The sequence below is a fragment of the Spermophilus citellus genome, assembly GCF_964194105.1.
Source record: "Spermophilus citellus genome assembly, chromosome: 3".
Taxonomy (NCBI): Eukaryota; Metazoa; Chordata; class Mammalia; order Rodentia; family Sciuridae; genus Spermophilus; species Spermophilus citellus.
In genome coordinates this window covers 172,622,368-172,646,045 of record NC_138184.1, presented here as the reverse complement: position 1 = coordinate 172,646,045, position 23,678 = coordinate 172,622,368, and the positions used below count along the sequence as shown (strand labels likewise).

The window sequence follows — 23,678 nt, the reverse complement described above, 5'->3', positions numbered from 1 at the left end:
AAACAAGGAGAGAAATGAATTACAGTAGATGGGGTAGAGAGAGAAGATGGGAGGGGAGGGGAGGGGGGATAGTAGGGGATAGGAAAGGTAGCAGAATACAACAATTACTAATAGGGCATTATGTAAAATTGTGGATGTGTAACCGACGTGATTCTGCAATCTGCATTTGGGGTAAAATTGGGGGTTCATAACCCACTTCAATCTAATGTATGAAATATGATATGTCAAGAGCTTTGTAATGTTGTGAACAACCAATAAAAAAAATAAAAAAAAAGAATGTGAAAAAAAAAAGATTATTTAGTTTTTATCAATGTTAGGCCTATGTGTACAATGTTGCCTTGGTGTACATGAGTATATGGCTATATGAAAAAGGGGAAAGATCAGAATGTTCTAAATGCTTAAAATTTATTTAATCAAAACATTCAAAAAAGTATATCTCCGCTCATTTACTTGAGTACATTTTATTGTAAGCAAAACCTGGAAATGGTTTGTTCTATTTTATACCTCAAGAAAGACTAGCACAGGGTTAGAAAAAAGAATGTTTCTGATCAAAAATCAAGAAAATATTAGTTGGATTTTACAAATGAAGGACTTTAACATTTCTATTTGAAAACTTTCATAAATATTACAGTATAACAAGTAGTTTCTATGCTGTCAACATTTTTTGTGACTTAAACAATTATCCAGCTCTCACTATTTTCAATTTATTTATGAATACTGAAATTCAATAAAAACATTGATTATTGTGCTTTGGTCTCAGTACTTGGGGGACTACAGGTAACTGTGGTAGAAAAGGGGGTCTGGTGGTAGTTGCATAAGAAGTAATTCTAAGAGATCTTCGGGGAATTCTCATGGAACGTATATTTATACCTCACTATAGAAGTTTACCAAAATTTTAAGGCACAAATTTATAAACTGAAAATAACCACTTCTCTGAATGAAACCAACTCTGGATTTTCTAAATTAATTATGTGTACATTTTTATTTCTGTTTTACCTCCTACTACTTCAATGTTTATTAAAATCACCACTGATGGATGAAGTTAGAGAAGATAATGCTAAGTTGGCCAATCCCAAAAAACCAAAGGCTCAATTTTTTTTTTTTTTTTTTTTTGATATAAGGAGGCTGATTCATAGTGGGATAGGGAGAGGGAGCATGGGAGGAATAGATGATCTCTAGATAGGGTAGAGGGGTTGGAGGGGAGGGGCATGGAGTTATAAATGATGGTGGAATGTGACAATCATTATCCAAAGCACATGTATGAAGATACGAATTGGTGTGAATATACTTTGTGTACAACCAGAGATATGAAAAATTGTACCCTACATGTGTAATAAGAATTGTAGTGCATTCCGCTGTCATATATAAATTTAAAAAATCACCAATTCTGGGATAATTTGAAATCAGCCAAACAGTAAAGCAAAATATTTATCAAATTATTTTTTTCACTTTAAAAAAGGTTTGGACAAAAGTTTATTATTCAACATGGTGGAGGAAAACTATCACAATGCATGTGGTCAATATGTAGATGACCTATTTTAATGGAGGGCAGAAGAGCAAAATAAGTGCATAGGTAAAGGAGCTAACAAACTTAGATTTGAATCCCAGCCCTACCAATGAGTAAATTACGAAGGAAAAGTTTTTGCATCTATTAATTCAAGATCCATTTCATCTTCTTCACTGGGGAGATGGGAGGATATAATGATATAGCCACCAGTCACCATAACCCTAGAATACATATAGTTTAAGCAAGCACTTTATATAATAATGTGAAGCCTTTAAATGGTGGTGGATCAAAACAAGTCAACATACATTGTAACAAGCTTTTTTGCCTATATACCAATAACTTACACTATGGAAAAAAAGAGATCTGGGGGAAAAGCATACAATTTTTAAACCATTTATTTTTTTTGTGAGGTGGTACTAACAAGTCTTAAGATTCTAACTGAAGTTGTCATTTGAAAGCCTTTGAGGCTCAGTTGTAAGTCATATAGCGAGGAGTAGCACTGAATTTGGCATAAGACTTAATGACCTTATTTACAGCTTCCAAGAAATCCTTCTCAGTAGCAATTTTTCGCCGTGCTCGGATTGCAAACATACCAGCTTCTGTGCAGACACTTCTAATCTCGGCACCTGTTAAACAAAAAGAAAAAAAAACGCTTAATTATAGTAGCCCAAACAGACAGACTGGCAAAATAAACAACACCTTTTCTCTTACCTGTGCTATTTGGACATAGTCGTGCTAACAATTCAAATCTGATATCTCTTTCAACACTCATTGAACGAGCATGAATCTTAAAGATGTGAGTCCGTCCCTAAAAATGAAGGAATCGACAAGTATTAAAATGGGGGGGGGGGGCACAGAAAAAAATCAAGAATTCCTTTTCTAAAATGAAATAATTTTCTTACCTCTAAATCAGGTAAGCTAAATTCAATCTTTCTATCCAATCTCCCTGGCCTCATCAGTGCTGGGTCCAGAGTATCAGGTCTATTGGTGGCCATCAGCACTTTAATGTTGCCTCGAGGATCAAAACCATCCAGCTGATTAATCAGTTCTAACATTGTTCTCTGTACTTCATTGTCACCTCCAGCACCATCATCAAACCGAGCCCCTAAGAAAACAAGAGAAAAACATTTCATGTCCACCAAGAGAACCAAGAGTAGCACTACTTAATGGTACTGTCAATCTCAGCTCAAATTACCTCTAGCACAAATGCACATCTTACTTTGAAGCAAATCAGGTACACAAAACTAATTAGAAAGTGAATCTTTGCTTTTAAAAAAATTCACCACAGATTTACTTAACATTGTCTCCTTTAAAGTTTAATTATAATTAATTTAGGTAGTGGGAATTATGCAGGGGCACTTTACCACAGAGATACATTACCAGTACCAGTACCTTTTTTTTTTTTAAATTTTAAGATAGGGTCTCGCTAAGTTGTTGAGTCTCCTGGAACTTATGTATTCTTGCCTCACTGCGTGAGTAGCTGGAATTAAAGGGGTGCACCATAATGCTTGGCTCCTTTACAGTATTTTGAAGACCTTTAAGGAATTTTGTTTATAAATCACTTAACCACCTCTATTGTTTGATACTTGGTTAAGGCAACTTAAGCACTATCATGGATGTTTGACTATATGCAGGAAATTATCATACTATTTTAATTTTCTCAAAATTTTCCTTTAAAATGTCTAAATCCATAGTATAATAAACCACAGCAGTTTATTATGAGGCTGAACGATATATGAAAATACTCTAGGTTCATGTCTTATTTCAACCAGAATAGCAAAAAAGGGGGAAAAAAACAGCCTGCAAATATACTTTTTTTACTTATAAGTTATATAAATGCATATTATTAATGTATACATTAATAAAACACCAAAAATGGACATTTAAATAAAGATTAAAAATACAAAAGGAAGTTTTAGTGTTTGCTTCCTATACCCTAAAACAATGTTTTTCTACACAATCTACTTTGGAAACCAGAGCCTCAAAGTACCCTGACATTATAAGGTTTGTTATAGATGATATTAGAGTAGAACATTACATCATTACACTGCAGCCAAATAATGGCCTTTGAAAACATTAGTGGCACAATGTCCAAACCCAACAATGCCCATGCAATCTAAAACCATCTAACATCATTACCCAAATAGTTCAAGTCATTTTTGTCATTCAGTTTATTAAATAACAATTAACTACATGGAAATGTGATACTTCTCCAGCCGCTAAGGAGTATTAAAGACTACAACAACAGTCAATGCCTATAGGAGAGTTGAGTGTTTTCAAAGTCTATCACATTCATTACTTAATTTTAACCTCTCAAAAACCCATAAGGCAGGAATTATCATTTCCTTTATAATCTGAGCAAACTGGAGCTTGAAGCTTAGTTAAAATAAGTTACCTAGACTACTAATACTGTATCTCATCAAATCTATGAAGCTAACTTATGTAAACTAAAATAATCACTACCAATCAAATTATAACAAAGAGCTTTCACATTAAGAGACGACTCATCTCAATGTAGGAGTTATTAATGCAAATGCAGAAATATGTGTCACAATAATGATACGGTACAAAAATAAAGGCTTTGAAAAATGTCAATGCTATATAGTATTTCTTTTTTCCTTTATGGTTTAGCCCTACTCTTAAGTAGATCTGTGGTTTAAAGGTCCCAGAGCTCATAAAGGAGTCAGAATTAAAATTTTGCACAAGATGAACATAATAGAACTTTAACACATATCACTTTAGAGCTCTTATGAACTCCAATCCTAAAGAAGTTCTTTAAAACACCATTCATACCTCCAATGGCATCGATTTCATCAAAGAAGATAAGGCAGGCTTTTTTTGTTCTGGCCATTTCAAAAAGCTCACGAACCATTCGAGCCCCCTAAAGAGAAAAACTAATTTATTAATTCAGAGTTGGTTTTTAAATCTTTTAACATAAAGTACAAAGTTATGTTTTAAAAGTTTCACTACTTAAACTCTTAAAGAGTATTCTCAACCATCTTTACCTAAATCTTTATTTTAAAGATTGAAGTTTGCTACTAGTAACATCAAATTGATCTTGTTAGCCTCAAAACAATATTAATTTTTCATGATTCTGCTAAATAATACTAACTTAAGGAAATAAAAGCATCTGCTCTATCACTTGGAATTGCTAATTATCAAATTTGATTTATGAACATGGATCAGAAAATCAAAGTATATCTCTACTTGTGTGGCTCCTTTTCTAATTCTTATTTCAAGTATACTTATCATTCTTAGGTTTCATAGTCCTAGTTAGTGCCTAAATATATAGAGGTGCATATATATATATACACATACATACATACATATAGGCAATTGATGTTCTCCTTTTCTCATTAGACCATAAAACACTGTCCCTGAAATAAAATTTTATTCACCAAGCATTTCTGGGTCATTTATCTCACAAACCAGATTTGTATAATGTGCAATCCTTGTACCAGGGATTGAACCCAGGGATGTTTAATCACTGAACCACATCCCCAAGTCATTTTATTTTTTATTGTGTAACAGGATCTCAATAAGCTATTGAGGGCCTTGCTAACTTACTGAGTTTGACCATGAATTCACGATCATTCTGCCTCAGCCTCCCAAGTCACTGGGATTACAGGGGTACACCACTGCACCTGGGCGTCTTTGTCAAATTATAAATAGTTGTCTTTTTCCAAATGACCACAAGTGAAGGTTTCTGACTTCTCGATTTCTCAATCACCAATTACAATCACACTCAAGAAATTTTAGGCCTCAATCCCTCATAATAAAATGTGAATTACTATTTTAATTTCATTCATCTTCAACAGACTTATATATTCTTTGATTTTGATGAATTTACTTTACCTCTCCAACGTATTTCTGTACAAGTTCGGATCCAATAACTCGAATGAAGCAAGCATCAGTCCTATTAGCAACTGCCCTGGCACAGAGTGTCTTGCCTGTGCCTGGGGGACCAAACAGCAGCACACCCTTGGGAGGCTCAATGCCAAGGTTAACAAACCTCTCTGGCTGTTGACAGAGACAGAATTTTTTCATTTAACATTTCTGTATAATAAAAATAAGACTATGTCTACATCAATATTAGGCCCATAATTTATAATTTGATATAAATAAGAAATATTACTTTACCTATAAGATATTTAAGGCTGAATTTTTGTTGTTGTTGCTGTTTTGGGTAATTGTAGATGGAGAGCATGCCTTTATTTTGTTTTGTTTCATTTTTATGTGGTGTTAAGGATCGAACCCAGTGCCTCACACATGCTAGGCAAGCACTCTGCCACCGAGTGACATCCCTAGCCCATCCTGAATGGTTTTTAAAGGTGCTTTATGAACTTTTATGAACAGTTATGAACAAAATATTTTCCTTAAGAAAAATTAGTGTTTAAAGAATGAAAGTATTATCTGGTATTTAATACCTAATTTTTCATGATCTAAGTTTAATTTTTTTCCTCTTGATGTCATTGGTATACGTAGTTTCTTCTATAATTAACCTATAACATATTTAACCTAGTGCTAGAGGTAACATCTCAATTTCCTTTACTGATCTAAACAGTAGGTCTTTCTTTTTTTAAATACAAATTAATCATTTCATCCTTTTTGTTCATTTTGTTTCATTTTTATGTGATACTAAGGATCGAACCCAGTGCCTCACATACTGTAACTTACCTCCCCACCCTTTCAAAAATTTTCATTCAGGAAAATATTAACCTTAACAGCTTTCTAATATGTAACCAATTTTAGTGCTCAATACACAAAAGATTATTACATCTTTCTAACACAAAAATGTGAATGCAATACTGAAATTACTTACATGAAGTAGTGGGGTTTCAACCACTTCTCTCAATTTCTCAATCTGTTCCTTACAACCACCAACATCACTGTAAGTGACATCAGGTTTTTCCTCTACCTAAGAGAGCAATAACATTGCTTCATAAATAATTACTGACTTTTGATTAACTAGTCCAGTACAGTAGACTCAATATCATAAAAGAAAATTCAGACTTATAAACAACAATTTTAATAAAAATGGAGTACATTGCCCAGTGTCCTAGAATTATTTGCTCTCTATATACATTTTTACTGATACTGATTTTTTTTTTAAATTTTTAGTTACAGGTGGACACAATATCTTTATGACATTAATAAGTAAGACAAACAAGTAAAATAAAGGTTGATAAGGACTATCCCGTCTGAAAAATTATGTTTAAATTTTTGGCAATTTTTTGATACATGCCTATATACTTAAATTTTGGGAATAATGAATTCAATTGTATTAGAAGCCATGCCAACCAATTCTTTTCCCTCCCAGAGTTTCTTACCTGCATCATGGTAACTGTTGGGTCAATCTTAGGAGGCAGTGGAATATGGATTTGATACTTATTTCTGTCCACACTAAGGAGGTAAAAAACATACTCACTAACACATTCTTTAAGCTTTCTAAGGGCCTTTATGTTTAGTCTTTAATCCTCAAACCATACTTTAAGCAAGCAAGAGAAACACAGTTATGCAAAGAGAAACATTAAAACTTAGGACACTAAAACACCAGCCTGACATGGCAAACAACCTACACAAGTGCAATGAAACCCTAGACCCAAAGGGGAAGGGGAAATTTTACAAAATTTACTGAGTGGATTATTATGTATTCTGTAGACATTACCTCAATCCTTGTAACTCTCTTTAAGCAAATACCTCCTCTACTTATACCATGTTACCTACCTTAAATGGACCAGTAAATTCAACTGTAAAAATTATGTACTTGCTTTATGACATTTGAAACCACACAGAAAAAGCAAAAGTTAAGAGTGGGAAGCAGGGAAGATGATAGGAAGTTAGGGAGTAGATGGATGGAAAAGAAAAGCTGTTCAACTATACTATATTATTATTAATACATGGCACTGTGTTCATTCATTCATATCAAAGCCAAGGTATGAATGTGACCTGATGTCTTTAATAAAAGAAGCGTATTTATTGTAAATAGAAATCTTACCCAACTCTCATCCCCTCTTCAATGTCAGTAGGTGCCACCTGATCACTGAGGTCTACCACGAACTTGGCAAACTGCTTCACATTGATAATGTATTTTGGGTCCTCTGAATCAGCATTAATTATCTTTGTACACCTAACACAGCAAAAGGCTTGATTAGAGTATGAAATCTAAACCACTAATAATGAATTCAAGTAACTAGATTATCAGGACATGTAGGACACTAATGAGCAAGTATAAAGTTGAACTGAACTGTAGAAACTGGGCCACTGTTAAAGATTCCATTCTATGCTCAGCCCCAAGGATCCACTCAATTTTAGCCAGGCAACCAAATTTTCAAATGATCATACCCCTGGAAAATTAAACCCAAACATTTTATTAGGAAGTTCTCAAATTTCTTGATTTTTTTTCCTTTTTATTATTAGGGATACCCCTTTATATCTTGATTTCCTTCTTATTTTTCCTAAAAAGACAGTCATATTATCTCATGTCAAATTCAATAGTAAATGTGTTTTCATTTTTTCATGAGTTTTTTCTTTAAATACATTTTTACTGCTACTGATTCTTAAAAAATTTTTAGTTATAGGTGGACACAATATCTTTATTTTATTTTTATGTGGTGCTGAGGATCGAACCCAGTGCCTCATGCACTGAGAAAACAGCTATCTTAGTCAGAAAAAAGTTAAGCTAGCAACCTACCTCACATCATATTAAAAAAAACTAAAACAGGACTGGGATAGTGGCTCAGCGATAGAGCGCTCGCCTGGCATGTGTGAGGCCCTGGATTCGATCCTCAGCATCATGTAAAAATAAAGAAAGATATGTGTCCAATTATAACTAAAAAATAAATATTAAAAAAACTAAAACAACAAAGACCTCCAAGGACCTGTGGTTGAACACAAAAATTCAATGCAAGCATCCATTTTTTTCCCTCTTTAAACATAATGCCACTAGAACCAGAAAGGAATTTTTAAAAGGGAATAAACAGGTCTGAGGTTTTGGCTCAGCGGTAAGGCACTTGCCTAGCATGTGCAAGGCACTGGGTTCCATCCTCAGCAGCACATAAAAATAAACAAATAAAATAAAGGTGCTGTGTCCAACTACAACTAAAAAAAGAAAAAGAAAAAAAAGGGAAAAAAGGGAAATAAACACATATTAAAGAGACCATACACAACTAAATTTTGGAAAGAAGAAAACAGATGCACATGTGGTAAATGAGAGAAGAATCAAGAAAAATTGAATCCTAAAGGAAAATGAAGAAGGCAGACATCTTCCTTGATTAGGTCAAATTCAGCAAAGGCTCAGGGACCAGATAGGATGTAGGTGAAGGCAGAAGATGTGGCCTGTACTTCCCTTGAATAGACAAAAGATTACCTCTACTCTCTAGAGTAGAGATCAGCCAATTACTTGTGGGCCAAATCCTGCTTGTTTTTAAACATGAATATCTACAATTAGTTTGTTTTCTCTCTGATTATATCAATTTAAGTGGGGTAGGGAGGGAGAGCATGGGAGGAAGATTATTTCTAGATAGGGAAAAGGGGTGGGAGGGAAAGGGAGAGGGAAGGGGAATAGCAAGGATGGTGGAAGGTGATAGTCATCATTAGATGACTGATGTCTGCCTTCTTCATTTTCCTTTAGGATTCAATTTTTCTTGATTCTTCTCTCATTTACCACATGTGCATCATTTTTTAGTTGTAGTTGAACACATCAAAACACATGTATGAAGATTTGAATTTGGTGTCAACATAGCTTATATACAGAGATATGATAAATTGTGGTATATATGTGTATTAAGAATTGTAATGCAAAAAAAAGAGTACATATATGTATAATGGCATAATTTGGCGTGAACATACTTTTATATAGAGTTATGAAAAACTGTGCTGTAAATGGGTAATAATGAGTGTAATGCATTCCACTACTGTCATGTATGTAAAAATAAAAATAAATAAATAAGTCAAAGATATTTACCATTTGGCCCTTTATGAAAAGTTTGTTAAACGCTGTTCTGTAGAAAGTAAAATGGGGTAGCAAGGAATGCCAGAGGAAGGCTTGGGTAAATTTATTGAAAATGAGAAGTTGGGGGTGGGCAATAAAGCAGGTCAGAAAGTGCTAGGAAATACTCAAGGAAGATGAAGCTGAGAAAACACCTGATGGATCTATGCATCTGAAGAACAATTTAGACAATAAAAAAAAAACAAAACTCAAAAGTTAGTATATAGAAAACCAGGCAAACGGGAAACAAGTTGATTCTAACAGGGATAACAAAAAGTGGTACAAGAAAGGAAAAAGTAATCATAGTTTACTACTTGGCTCCTTGTGAATAGAGTTTACTTGGATACAATTATATAAACATTGAAAACTTACCTAATCAAAATTACAAAATAGTAATTATATTGGGAGGAAATGGCGATAGGAAGGGTACACCTTTAGGATGAAGGGGGAGGAAACAAACCCCAAACCCAAACAAAATCCTCATCTTCCATGGTAGGAAGCCAAGACCTAATACCTAAACTTAAAAAAGAAAAAATTGACATGTAGAATCTAGAATACACAAAGAGTAAATGTGCTCATTAGAACCTGAAGGTAGAAAACAAAATAATCAGCTGAAAAAAGTGAAAATGAACATCTCTAGAAATTGGAAAATACAGCTATTATTACATAACTATTAAGGTTTTAAAATGATGATAAAACAAAAATCAACGAGTAAACGAAAAGATGGAGAAAGAGATACAAGGAGGGTAGAAGAAGAAAAAAACCAACTTTTAGCTGTATTAAAGAAATAAGAATCAAAATAAAATTTTAAAACATTAGAGAATATGTGTGTAGCCTTGGATTGGAGTGGGCTTTCCTAAGAAATATCAACATCCAAGAGGGACAATGAAAGTACTGATTTATTTTACCTTCTAAAAATATAAAACATTCATACAGCAATATACCAAAAAGTTAAAAGTGACACACTTTGAAAAATGTAACATATTTAAGATTAATATGTACAATATATGAATGTTTCTAAAATCTAATAAGAACCCAATAGAGCAAAACATGTCAAAGAAATACAGATGTTTAATAAGAAGTACTAGTAATCAGTGCAATACAAATTAAAATGAAAAATTTCTATAAAACTGGCAAAAATCTATCAGGCAAACAGGCATTTGACTCAAACCTTCTTAGTAAGTAAAGAGTATAAACCTGTTAAACCACTTGGCTTCACAGATTTTCAAAACTGTAAATGACTCTGACCCCATAAATCACTTCTAGTAAACTAACCTATAGAAATGTATGCATGTGGGCTGGGGATGTGGCTCAAGTGGTAACTCGCTCATCTGGCATGCGCGGGGCGCTGGGTTCAATCCTCAGCACCACATAAAAATAAAGATGTTGTGTCAACCGAAAAAAAAACCTAAAAAATATTAAAAAATTCTCTCTCTCTTAAAAAAAAAAAAAAAGAAAAAAGAAAAAAAAAGAAATGTATGCATGTACACAGAGAAATGTTTAATTAGGGCACTATGTATAACAAAATTACAAATTGCTTGCTTGTATCAACAGATTATTTCTTTTTTCCCTTTTTAAAAAAATTAAAGAAGTAAATGTTAAAGATATGTAACGCCTATGTTAAAGATAACAAAAGATTTCCAAACCAGAGTAGTAATGTCTTAAAAAACCTTCCACGTGTTTCTCTACATGCTGATACACACATAAAGATATGCAGAGGAATAGGAGGACCAAACTCTTTTCAGTAGTTACATTTAAGGAAGAGGCAATCAGAGAGCAAAGATGAGAAGGGAGGTTTTAATAATAAGCTCTGCATATTTCTGTATCATTTTAATCTTTTACTTATGACATTATGTCTTTTTGAATAATTGCATAAAATTTTACCTCCAGATACTTTTGTAGAAAGTTTTTATTTATACAGAATTTGAAATAAAAATTCCCTATAAACTATTGCATTATCCCTAAGTCTAAAAAGTGCTTGAAAATACAGGCTGGAGTTGTGGCTCAGAGGTAGAGCACTCACCTAGCATGCATGAGGCACTAAGGATCTATCCTAAGTACCACATAAAAAATAAATTTTTAAAAAAGGTATTATGTCCAACTACAACCAAAAAATTAATATTTTAAAAAAGGAAATACTAGATAACAATAAATTTCCACAGAAAATTGTGTATACCTTGCAACCTGTAAAGGCTGTTCACTCTGGAGAGTTTGCTTGTCTGCAGCCAAGTCCCACAGTGCTGGTGGGGCCAGGCCAGTGTCAGATTCTTTAATACCTACAGAGAGAAAAACAACAAAATTTACCAAAATGTAATACATTATCCTAACATAAGCTTTCTCAATCTTAGCACTACTGGCATGTTATGGGGACTGTCCTATACATTGTATGATGTTCAGCATCATGTTTGGCCTCTAGCCACTAGATGTCACTAATATTGCCTTCCCCCAAGTCATAAGAATCAAGACGGTTTCCAGACATTGTCAAAGGCCTGAGGGGCAAAATCACCCAACTTGAAAAATCACTGCCCTAAAGTAATTATCAAACCAAAAAATTTAATGAAATACTTGACATCTTTCATGTAGGTCAAATAATGTAAAACTTCACTGCTAAAGTTCCCAAAAGGAAAAGTTTCCACTACCAGGCAATAATCTGCTTACTCCAGCAATACTATGTGAAATAATGTTTTTATTCAAAATTTTATTTGCTGCATTTGTTGGAGTTTACTAAATAAGGCCTTCATCAATAGAAACATCACTTGCTTAGAGGACGATGATGTTTTTTAATACATAAGCATTAAGCCTTGTAAAAAAGCAGTGAAAGAGACTGTTAAGTAAGATCCAATTTCTTAACAGAGGAAGAATAATAATTTCTTTTAAAATTTATAATTTATGAAAGATTAAAATTTGCATTTAAACTCTTACTATAATTAACACATTACATTTAAAGAGAGGAAATGGGATTAAGAAATACATACCAGTCAGCTCATTAATTTTCTTAAGAAGTTGTTGAATGTCATCCTCAACTTGCTTAATCTGCCTGGAGTAAGTACTCTGACCCTGGGTGATGAAGAGCAGTATAATTAGAACATCCAGATATCAACAATTCACTAAACAACAGATAAAAATTTTTAACAATTACAATCTTATTAGTATTTATTGTCCCAAAGCCCATGAAGTGAAACACAGAGTGTGTACCATTTTCAGAAGTATTCCTAAGTCAATTACTTTTCCCCAGACCATTTGCCATTATGCAAGATAACAAATAAAAATAAATCTGTTTCTATGCATTTAAACTTTCCATTTCAAGGGCCAGGGATATAGCTCAGCAGTAGAGTGCTTGCCTAAGCAGGCATGAAGCCCTGGGTTCAACTCCCAGCACCATAAAATAAACAAACAAATACATAATAATAATTTAAAAAAAAAACTATCATTCATATCTCAGTTAAATACATAATAAGTATAGTAAGTATTTCTGTAAATTATTTCAAATATTTTCCCATGTAGTACCACATTTTAATTATGAAAAGTATAAAAAGTATGTATAAGCAGCTTAGATTGCTGAATGCGCTGATCTAGTCTAGACAGGCTTAGGTCATTAACTTTTCAGTGAAGATTACTGTGAACTACCTGACATTCTCCTCTAATTAGTATGGAAGAACAAAACCAAAACTTTTTTTTATTTTAACACAAAACATTTACATTTTCTAGACATTTTAAGGACTTACATAAGTTTTCAGCAAGGCAATGTCCCCCTCATCCAGAGCTAAAAGAAAAATGACAATAAATGAAATTCAAACAACTTTTCTGTTCAATTCAAATTGTTTTGAGTGCCAAAACTTGAGTAAAATTACAATGATATAAATACAACCATCAAATAGTTCCTGGATTTAAGAAATGACCTAATTATTGGGAAAATGAATAAGTAATTCATAATAAGTAGATGAATACATAGTATACATGATTAACATTTATGTACTTTATATAATATGTACCAAAACAACCATTAAGGATCTTTTTTTCCCATTAAGGATCTTGGTTGAATAAATTACACTATGTTATTACAATGAAATACAATGTAGTCATTAAAAATTATAACAGTACAGTAGAAAGCTAAAAGAAGTACCATTTTAAGTAAAACAAGCAGGTTTTAAAAAAATACAAGACGTGCATATAATTTTTTATATAAAAATTCTTTAAAACACATATGAAGATTAGCCCTAACTGGTGTTCATCTAAATGTTAACAGTGGTTATCTGAAATTTCAGGTGATTTAGAGTAAATCCCCATTAAATGGCAATTCTGCATTAATGAATGTGTGTAGTCACTAAAATTATGTGTAAATCCCCCAATGTGCATTTGCAATCATTTGTGATCATGCACAGAATGCTCTCCTGTTTCAGCTCTTATACAGAAGACCACAGGATGGAGAAGGCGGGGCAACGCAATGTAGTTCAAGAAACTTAGCCACCAGTTGGATAGGTTTGAATCCCAACTCTGGAATCTGCTAATGGGAACAGCATTAGGTAAGTCAATACTTTTGAACCTGTTTTCTCTTTTTTGTAAAATAAAAACAACAATCTAACAGGATGAGTCACTTTTAGTATCTAAGATTATACTCCATGTGAAATATGTGTGTATTTCCCCTAGGAGCAATGGTTCAGTATTTCCTAGTTCCTATTTCCTAGAATTTATAAAACAAACCTACTATGAGTAACAAAAGTCAACTCTATATATTTCAAGAAAAAAACTTTTTTGAGCCTACAAGGACAAGCTATTTTCACAGGGCAGGATCCCACCTTCCCCAATAAGTATGAGTAAAAGTAAGAAAAACATGCAGGTTACTGCCAACTAGACCAATTTAACTGAAACATAGTATGGTTAGTGAGTAATTAAGTAGTTGGATGTTTGGGGCCCTGGTGAGGTAGTCCAAGAATGCTAGAGTGAATTAAGACAGGACATGGCACATCTTGACATATAGGAACTGTACCTTAGGAAGAATAAGCTAACGTATGGAGAACAAACTGGAGTATGTGAGGCGATTTTGAAGGTCACAAGAGCCTGACATATGATGGTGGCAATGAAAAGAGAAATAAAGAGCTAGATAAAAAGTCCTTGGAGGAGAAATCTGCAGCACATGGCAACTAAATGCCAGGAGCTAAGGAAGAGAAGAATCAAAATGATGCCCAGGCTTTGCACTGCATATCCCAGAGAAGGTGGTAACTTTTAAGAGAAATCACAAGAAAAACTGGATAGTAAAGGGTCTTGGATTATGAAAACAGAGGGGAAAATCCAGTTCAGTTTCAATTTTCTTAAGTTTGCTGTATTACTCTACCTCTCAGAAGAGTTACCATGGCATCTGAAAGCTCTGTTTACAAGGTTAACCCTTGAAGGGTATCTGAAAACATGAATTTTTGAGAGTGTTCCCACCATTTCCAGAACTGACAATGAGTAGTAGTTCACTGTCTAAACCCTTTGTACAAACACAACTGCATTTCTTCAAAGAGTGTGAAATTTGGTATGTGGTAGGCAGATGGTGTCTACATGTTCAGTCCCCAATAAAAAAACTGGGCAATGACTATCTAACAAATTTCCCTAGTTGGTAATATTTTACACGCTGTCACAATTGTTACTGTGAAAATTAGGAGCACCTGTGTGAATCCACAAGCACAATGAACCTTTGAAATTTATCCCTGAACTTCACTCATGTCTCATTTTCCTTTTGTCTTTGCTGATTTTGTTTTGTATCCTTCTGCTATAATAAATCAGAGTAATAAGGAAAATAGTATGCTAAGTCCTATGAGTCCGCCTAATGATCATTTACTGAATCTGAGGACACAATCTTGGGAACTCCGTAACACCAGTGTATCCCAAAGCAGCAACCTGGAAGGCAGACAGTAATCTGGCTCTATAATTCAGATACCAGTGTATGAAGTAAAAAAGATTAGGGAATTACATTTGAGAGGCAGCAGTGCAAGATGAGAATGAAATCACCAGTAACAAAAATGCAGAGAAACCATGTGAGGACTGGGAGGATAAACAGAAAGATTCAATAAGAGAAACCAAAGGAGGCCCACGTGTAACAATGTCAAAAACATCAAGATTAGGACTGAAAAAATAATAAAGGGTCTTGGATTAAAAAACCAATGATCAATTAGATTTACAGACACAGCAACCAAACTTCAGGAGGTTTAAAACTTAATAAGAGCTACGTGCAGTGACACAAGCATGTAATCCCAGCAACTTGGGAGGCTAAGGTAGGAGGATCACAAGTTCAAGGCTAGCCTGAAAATTCAGTGAGACCCTGTCTTAAAAAAAAAAAGAGCTGTGAATGTAGTTCAGTGGTTGAGCATCCCTGGTTTCAATTCCCAGAACCACCAAAAAAAAAAAAAAAAAGAAAAAAGAAAAAAGGAGCAGTAGTGAAGAAATGGACTAGTGAGCATAATAGTAATAATAGCTGCCATTTATTGAAAAGTTCACTGACTACAGATAAATAAATGCCATAGATATAATATTAATCCTATATAAACTTGTAAAGTGAATACAATTGTTTCCATATTATACATTAGAAAAACTGAATGTGACTCGTCCACTAAGTAAGAAGCAAAATCAACATTCAAATCTTCCTAACTCTCATGTCCACCCTTTCAGCCACTTTCAGATAAAAAAAGAAAATGGGTTGTAGCTTGAAAGGATAGATAGAAGAACAGAAAGATCTTTTCAAGGGCTGGGGTTATAGTTCAATGATAGTGTTCAATCCCAAGCACTGCGAACATGGGCAAACACACACAAAAAACAACAACAAAAACACTAATCTTCCCAATTGTGTGTGGTTTTAAGATAAAATTGATATTAGTATATTCACAGGAACAAAAGGAAAGCCCATAAGAAAACAAACAAAAGAGGTGGTAATTGATGAAACAAAGTTCTAGAGGAGGAAGGGAAAGGGTCAGGAACAGATATGGGAAGGTTAAGACTTGACAGAAAATAACATCACATTCTGAGGCAGGACCAAAACAAAAAAATGGAAGATAATAGAAAAGTTAACAGTGCATTTTCAATCTTCTCAGCAGAGAGAAAAAAAAATCATCAGCCAGGAAGACCGGGACTAACTGAAGACTTGAGAAATGTGTAAAAGATTTGAAACAACCACAAAGTGAATGGGCATTAGTTAATAGTTCTCAGTTGAGACCTGAAAGATTGAGTTTGAAGTAAATTCATCAATGAGATTTCTGTGACTTGTTGAACAATGTTGGCAGCCTTTGAGCAGAGAAAAGACAAGAAACACTGAGACTTTCAGAATTAAACAGAGAAAAAAAAAAATGCAATGAGCAAAAATTGGGTATACTAAGTTACCACAAAAAAATAGGAACAGTCTGAGCAGGGAAGAATAAGATACCAGATCGAAACAGATCAAAAGTGAGGTCAGGTTAAGGTTCAGTGATAATGAACACTGAAGAGCAAAAGGTTGTGAAGGAAAGAGAAATGTGAAGTTTAATAGAAATTAAGTAGCTTCTGTTAATAATAAAGTCTAACAGTATCAACTCCTTAGGTGGTTAAAGGGCAATGATAACAGAAATTGCCAGAATTGAGGTGATCAATGATCATCAACACAACCACTGAAAATACTCAAAATGATGCCACAGAATAGCAGGCAGAACAACAAGGGGTTTGAGAATGAAACAACCTGGGGCTAGGCCTAAAAATGTCATGTATTTGTTAGATAACCTTGTAAAAACAACAAAATCTTAGTATTAGTTTCATCACCTGAAAAACAGAGATAACACTATTTTACCTTCAGTGTTTCTGTAAAGATGAAATAAGATACCGATTAAGAAACACCTGAATTTCAATATACATATTAGTTGTAACTATGTCCAAATTTGTTAATTTTACAAAACAACATAGAGAATCACATAGATCACTATGCATATCAAATAGCGAATTTCTGTGATTAGGTTTTCTCACAGGTACTTAGTACCTCTGAAATGTTCAGTTTTACAAGACTTTCAAGGAGACTAGAGTAGAATGAGGACAGAAAATGCTTTATCTTTGGGAGGAGGGTGTAAATGGTGAAAAAGGGGTTCTGGTAAAAGTTGAAGTTACAAAGGGAAGAGTAAGAGAAAAACATTTCAAAACACCATAACGACATTTTTCAATAGCTCAAAAGAAACAAATGGCAACACCACTTCTAGAATTTACACTACAACTTCACGTGGAAGTTGTATGAACAAGGTGCTTTATAATGGTGACCAGGTAAATCTAAACGTCATCAATGCCTTATTAAATATATTATCATACACCCATACGATGGAATACTATATAGATGCAGAAAGACAAACAATGAAATTATTTCTAAAAATATATTTTTAAAAAGAAAGATGTTGAAGTATGTAGAGCATGCTGTATTTATGTTTAAAAAAAAAAAAAGAAAACACAAAAGTAGAACTGTTTGTATAGAAAACGTCTAGAAGGATACGTAAAATGTCAACATTAGCTGCTTCCGCGGAGAAGCTGGTGGCTGGGACCAAGGATGGAAAACTTCAAAATGCCTCTTTCCTAACTCTCGAATTTTGAAACTTGTGAATGCATTATCTAGTCAAATAAGTTGTTGTTATTTTAAAGACAATGTTGTCTCAGGGTTCTGGCTACACAGTTATAGTACCAAATTGTCACACTTTGGGGGCCGTTGGCGGAGGTTCGATAAGAGGATGAGGTAACCAAACACCGCCAGGCGAGGGAATTTCTGCAGGCCTGAAAGGCCCTGCAGAGTGCGTAACGTGTTCAATTCCCGTGAGATGAAAATTAATTAAAAATTCGACCAGCAACAGATGAATTCACAACTTGAAGTGGGAGGAGAACGAGAGAGAAGGCAGGCCCGGGATTGCCGCCCCGGACTAAATGACTGGGTCAGAAAGGAACAGAACACCGAGCCAGGACGACAATCTAGCTCCTCTCCAGTGCCAAGGCTGGTCCCACCCAGCTCCGAGCTCATGCTTGTCTCAACTGACCTCGGATGGGCTTGTCGTCCTTCTCATCCTCTTTGGTTTTCCGCTGATCCGCACCGAGGTAATCCGGCATTTTTAGGATGCGAGTGCCTCCCTTACTTTCTCAGTGATTACACAGCATCTTCCTCGCTTCCGGTGGTGCTTTCCCTTTCCCTTCCCCACCGGAAGTAGAGCCGGCTCCTGGTGCCGGTTTGCTCTGCACCTGAGAGATGACGAGAGCCTTGTAAGGAAACACGTTGTAGCCCCGGTCGTGGCCGGAGGAAAGCGTACTTGTTAGAAGGAAACGATGGTCTATTCTGTCCCCTCGCCGTCTCTAGTCTCGTAAGATCCCGTAGCAGTAAATTCCAGGACCAACCCTGGCTCAGTCGATGAGTTTAAATCCTGAGTTAGTGTGGCCAGTTTGTGTAATGTGTTTAATCTCTGAATTTTAATTTCCTCCTTTCCTCACAGGATTAGGAAGACGCCAGATCAAACAGTGTTTGCAAAATGCCTGGAACAAGTGATGGATAGATCTATAAACGAGAACAGAGAATATTTTTCTCATAGGGTATTAATATCCAAACTATACAAAGAATTCCTCCAGCTCAATCAGAACAACTTTATTTTTAAGATGGGCAAAGAAAAAGAAAGGCAGGCAGGGAGGCAAAGAACTTGAGTCTACATTTCTCTTAAGAAAGTATATAAAGGACAGACTACATGAAAAGGTGTTCAACATAGCTGCTTAGAACAGGCAAATCAAAACCACCTCAAACCCATTAAAATGGTTACTATAAAAAAATTTTTAAAGTAAGTTTGGCAACGATGGGGGGATGGGGAATGAAATTACGTATACCCGATAGCTTTGGAAAAGTTTGGGGGGGAGTTGCACGTTTTGAATTTTTTTTTTTAACCTCAGTCATAGAAGGACGCTTATAGTGGAAATACAATTGACTTTTTTTTTCTTTAATATTTATTTATTTTTAGTTCTCGGCGGACACAACATCTTTGTTGGTATGTGGTGCTGAGGATCGAACCCGGGCCGCACGCATGCCAGGCGAGCGCGCTACCGCTTGAGCCACATCCCCAGCCCCACAATTGACTTTTAATGTACATCAAACAAACAAAACCCAGAACCCTGTCATTGGAAATATCTTGAAATAAAAATTCATTCTGTTAGGACAGGATAAAAATAATGCTGGCCTTGAAATAGAATCTAACGCTAGAGGGTGTTTTTTTCCTCCAAATGATTATTAAAAGAGATAATGCTGGTAAACGAATAATAGCATGACAAATTGCATCACAGGTATCCGTACCTAAGTGTATGTATTTGTACAAGTAGAGCTACTGGTAAAAAATAAATCAGTGGTTAGGTTCAGGCTAATACATAAAGAAGGATCTTGAAAATTACAATCTAGAAGTAGCTGTTTTTACAGTGTGTGTGTGTGTGTGTGTGTGTATGTCAGAGAGAGAGAGAGAGAGAACATATGCAAATAACTTTTAAAAGTTATTTTCTACGGCTTGTAAAAATAATCCTTTCTACATGGGTACTAATAAGTCTAGGAACCGTTCTTTCGTGCGCCTTGGTCTTCAGCCGGATCTGAGTGGGTAGAGGAACTAGGTTGCCGCACACGTTGGCGCGGATGGGTGGGGGTGGGATTGGTGTCCACACCACGGAAGACACATCCCGGAAGTGCTTGCTGCTCGTGTCCACGCGCCGGTTCCTGGGCGTCGTAGAGCCTAGGCGCGAGGCTCGGACGGGGAGGTAGAGCTGGAGGGAACGCAGAGGGCCTTCCGCCGGGGACGTGAGCCGCTGCGCCCGCGGGGCTAGCCCTAGCGCCATCATGCTGCTCCTGCCGAGCGCCGCGGACGGCCAGGGCACCGCCATCACCCACGCTCTGACCTCTGGTACGTGCCCACCAACTCCGGGTCCGTCCCGCTTCAGCCGCCCCTCTCGCAATCTTGTAATTTCTCTACCCTTGACCCCGGCGTTTAGCTCCGGGTTCTGTGGTGCAGTCACAAGTGCCCTTTTGCTCCCTGCTTTAAAGTAATCCTGCTCTAGATTGGAAGACTGAGCGGCTTGGGGGCATCTTTCTGTCCCTAAGGTTGTTTCCTTTTCTTGGGGCTGCTGACTCATGGATCCGTCTGAACACTTCGGGACCGAACTCTCCAGTACCCCAGAAAGAAGGATACCCATAACCATCTTCTTGCTTTCGGCGAAGAGACTACCAGCTGCAAATACCCCACGTGTCTGGGATTGTACAAAGCCTTAACACTTTTTTCCTCCTGTACGTTTGCTCCGGCTTTGTAGTTTAAACGTCAGAACTCAGACACTGCTCTAAAGTATTAAAAGACCCCTCCTTGTGCTGCTGGAAAGGTTGGCGGAGATAGACTTTCAAGGCAGTCATAACAAGTGAAACTTGTTTGCTGCTGTAGATTCTTAGATTTATAGCTCAGGAAAGTTGTGGAAGTCTCGAGTTTCAAATTCCCATTGCCACTTTCATTGGTGCTTGTTAAATGTGGTTTTGAGTATATCCCCCTTCCCTGACCCAAATTGCTATTTTTCAGTTACCAATATACAGATATACAATGCTTTTCTTACAACAGTGTAGTTTGCAGAGTTCTTTTATGCGTTCTCAATGTTTCTAGGAACTAAATGACGTTCGTATTGTTACCATTTTATAGTTGAAGACCTCTCTGAATCATTTCAAGATACACTGTCAAACCTAGACTAAAGCTCATATCTTCTGAGTTTAGATCCCAAGTTATCTAACAGCAAGCAGCATTAGTAAGTCCCCATCAGCTGCTTGTAAAATTATCTTTAGGAACAATCTTGCTAGTGAATCCTTAAAATTATTAGGAGCTATTTTAATTCAAGATTTTAATAATTGAGATAGTTTGAGTTGATTTTTTTTGGAGGTTAATTCCTAGTGACAGTTTATCATGATGTATTGCTTCATTTCCATTATTGGTATAAAAGTAAAGCAATTTGCAACATTTCTTCCTGTTCCCTACCAGTCTTTTATCCACAGAAAAGTATTGGTTTATTATGGACATTATTGAATGATTTTATATTTTTTTAGTTATCTGGACAAGTTTGATGGAATACTCTGTAGATACTAGAAATGATAATTTCTTGCTACCTCTCATGTAAATAGGATGACTGCAATTATTTTTATAGTTGGTGATTTTAAAATTATATTCTAATGGCATCACTGTTTTAATCTTCCTAAGAAAATATATTGCCCTGAAACAGACTTGTTTCATGTAATACATTGAAGCCTCTCTTACCAATTTCAATCACAGCCTCTGCACTCTGTCAAGTTGAACCTGTGGGAAGATGGTTTGAAGCTTTTGTTAAGAGGAGAACCAGAAATGCTTCTGCCTCTTTTCAGGAACTGGAGGATAAGAAAGAGTTATCAGAGGAATCAGAAGATGAGGAATTGCAGCTGGAAGAGTTTCCCATGCTGAAAACACTTGATCCAAAAGACTGGAAGGTATTTAATCAAATCTTTTGCTCAGTCAGTGCATATTGACATAGGCAATATTCCCATGATTTTCCATCCATGTTTTTAAGTGGTACAAGATAAGCATAATTGAGCCCTTTTTGATTGTTAAGCCCAGAGTTGGGATAGCACTAGCCATAGTAGAAATCCAGAAAGGTTTCACAGGAAAGATTATTTTTAAGCTGTCTTCAAAGGATGAGTGGCAGTTAGTGAATCAAAGAAAACTAGATAGGTATAGATACAAAGGAGAAAGAACATGTTCCACTGTAGAGGATTAAAAATGAGTAGAGTGGGATACATAGGGATGGTTGTGAGGAATTAGGCCTAAAATGTATTCTAGACCAAACTCTGTTGTATCCTTTTTACGATATGCTCAAGAAGGAGTTAAAATTTTATTTTCAGGACAGTAGGAAGTCATCAAGTTTCTAAGCTAATTGTAGAAAAATGATTTTCCTAGTAGAAGAGAAAAGTGCTTGAAAGTGGGGACAGACCTAGAGGGAGAGTGAATAATTTACTGAGATAGGGCTGGTGCAGTAATCCAAGCCTGTGAATAAGGAGATGAACTAAAATTGTGGCTGGATTTCGAACAAGAAGAAACAGGTTTTATTTATTATTTATTTTGAAGACATAATTGCCAGGCCTTGGTGACCTTACTTGGTACAGGAGAAGGCGGGAGGTATTCAGAAGGTTTTCAGCTTTCTGACTTGAGTGACCTGCTGGAGTCAGTAACCAACACTAAGATGTAGGATGAGGAATTTTGTAGAGAATGTTACCTGTATCCAAATTTAGCTTTGTCAAAAATTGAGGTTCTAGGGGCTGGGATGTAGCTCAGTGGCAAAGTGTCTGCATTGCATTTGCAAAGCCCTGGGTTCAACCCCCAGCTCCAAAAAAAAAAAAAAAAACGGAGGTTCTAGCCAGGCATGGTGGAACCACTTGTAATTCCAGCAATGCAGCAGGCTGAGGCAGGAGGATTATAAGTCCAAAGCCAGCTTCTGCACCTTAGCAAGACCCTGTCTCAGAATTTTAAAAGCTGGGGATGTAAAGCTCATTGGTAAAGGATCCCTGAACTCAATCCAGTACTTCGGGGGTGGGGGGGAAGCTCTAATAACCACATTGATATAGATGGTCTGTGACCCCAAAGAGATACTAGAGCCAAAGACATTTGAACTCATTGGCACAGGGTGGTAGTTGAGGCTGTGAGAAATTGAATAACATCAGCTGTGGAGAAGAATATAGACAAACAGGTATTATATGTGTATGTTGTGGAATTAGAGTGCCTGAATTTGAGTCTGTTTCCATCACTCTGTGCACTGAGGCCTTGGGAAATTTATTGGACATCTCAATGTCTCATTTCCCTTGTTAAAACAGTAAGATTATTAACAGTTTCAAGGTTGTAATGGGGATTAATGAAATGATACATATAAGGCATTTAGTGCTTGGCACATGATAAATGCTAAACAAATTGTGGATAATAAGGTTCCTGTGTCTTAGGTTGTTTTGAGAATTAAATGGGGTAAAGCATGTGAATAAAACCCTCAAGAGAAAAGCAAATAAGCACTCAGAAACTGTTAGCTGACTCTCCTGTCATCAATTTCAAAAGAAAAGGACTGAACATTGAAGAACATGGTTATTTGAAGGGGTAGGAAAAAAAGGAACAGCAAATGATACTAAGGAGGATTGAAAAAAAAATAGGG

The 23,678-nt window shown here is 35.7% G+C and overlaps 2 protein-coding genes across 5 annotated transcripts in view; one reads left to right on the top strand and one right to left on the bottom strand.

Annotated features, from left to right (window-relative positions):
• Positions 1 to 1,886: 1,886 nt before the first annotated feature.
• Positions 1,887 to 18,661, bottom strand: PSMC2 (proteasome 26S subunit, ATPase 2). Its single transcript, XM_081286694.1, has 12 exons — positions 18,506 to 18,661; positions 13,223 to 13,260; positions 12,473 to 12,554; positions 11,674 to 11,773; positions 7,506 to 7,637; positions 6,838 to 6,910; positions 6,330 to 6,425; positions 5,363 to 5,527; positions 4,301 to 4,388; positions 2,410 to 2,612; positions 2,219 to 2,315; positions 1,887 to 2,133 (listed from the first exon to the last, which is right to left on the bottom strand). Exons 1-12 carry the CDS (start codon positions 18,573 to 18,575, stop codon positions 1,976 to 1,978), a joined length of 1,302 nt encoding a protein of 433 aa, XP_081142820.1. The 5' UTR covers positions 18,576 to 18,661; the 3' UTR covers positions 1,887 to 1,975.
• A 1,285-nt stretch (positions 18,662 to 19,946) lies between these two features.
• DNAJC2 (DnaJ heat shock protein family (Hsp40) member C2) overlaps positions 19,947 to 23,678 on the top strand; it is a 31,173-nt gene continuing 27,441 nt past the window's right edge. Inside the window, exons 1-2 of one of the 4 annotated variants that reach the window (XM_081286690.1) lie at positions 19,947 to 20,386; positions 21,874 to 21,975. In XM_081286690.1, coding sequence (XP_081142816.1) covers positions 21,943 to 21,975 — 33 coding nt within the window. In that variant the 5' untranslated portion in view covers positions 19,947 to 20,386; positions 21,874 to 21,942. Of the gene's footprint in view, positions 20,387 to 21,784; positions 21,976 to 23,678 lie in introns of those variants that run through there. The other 3 variants (XM_081286688.1, XM_081286689.1, XM_081286691.1) reach the window with 3 other exon arrangements.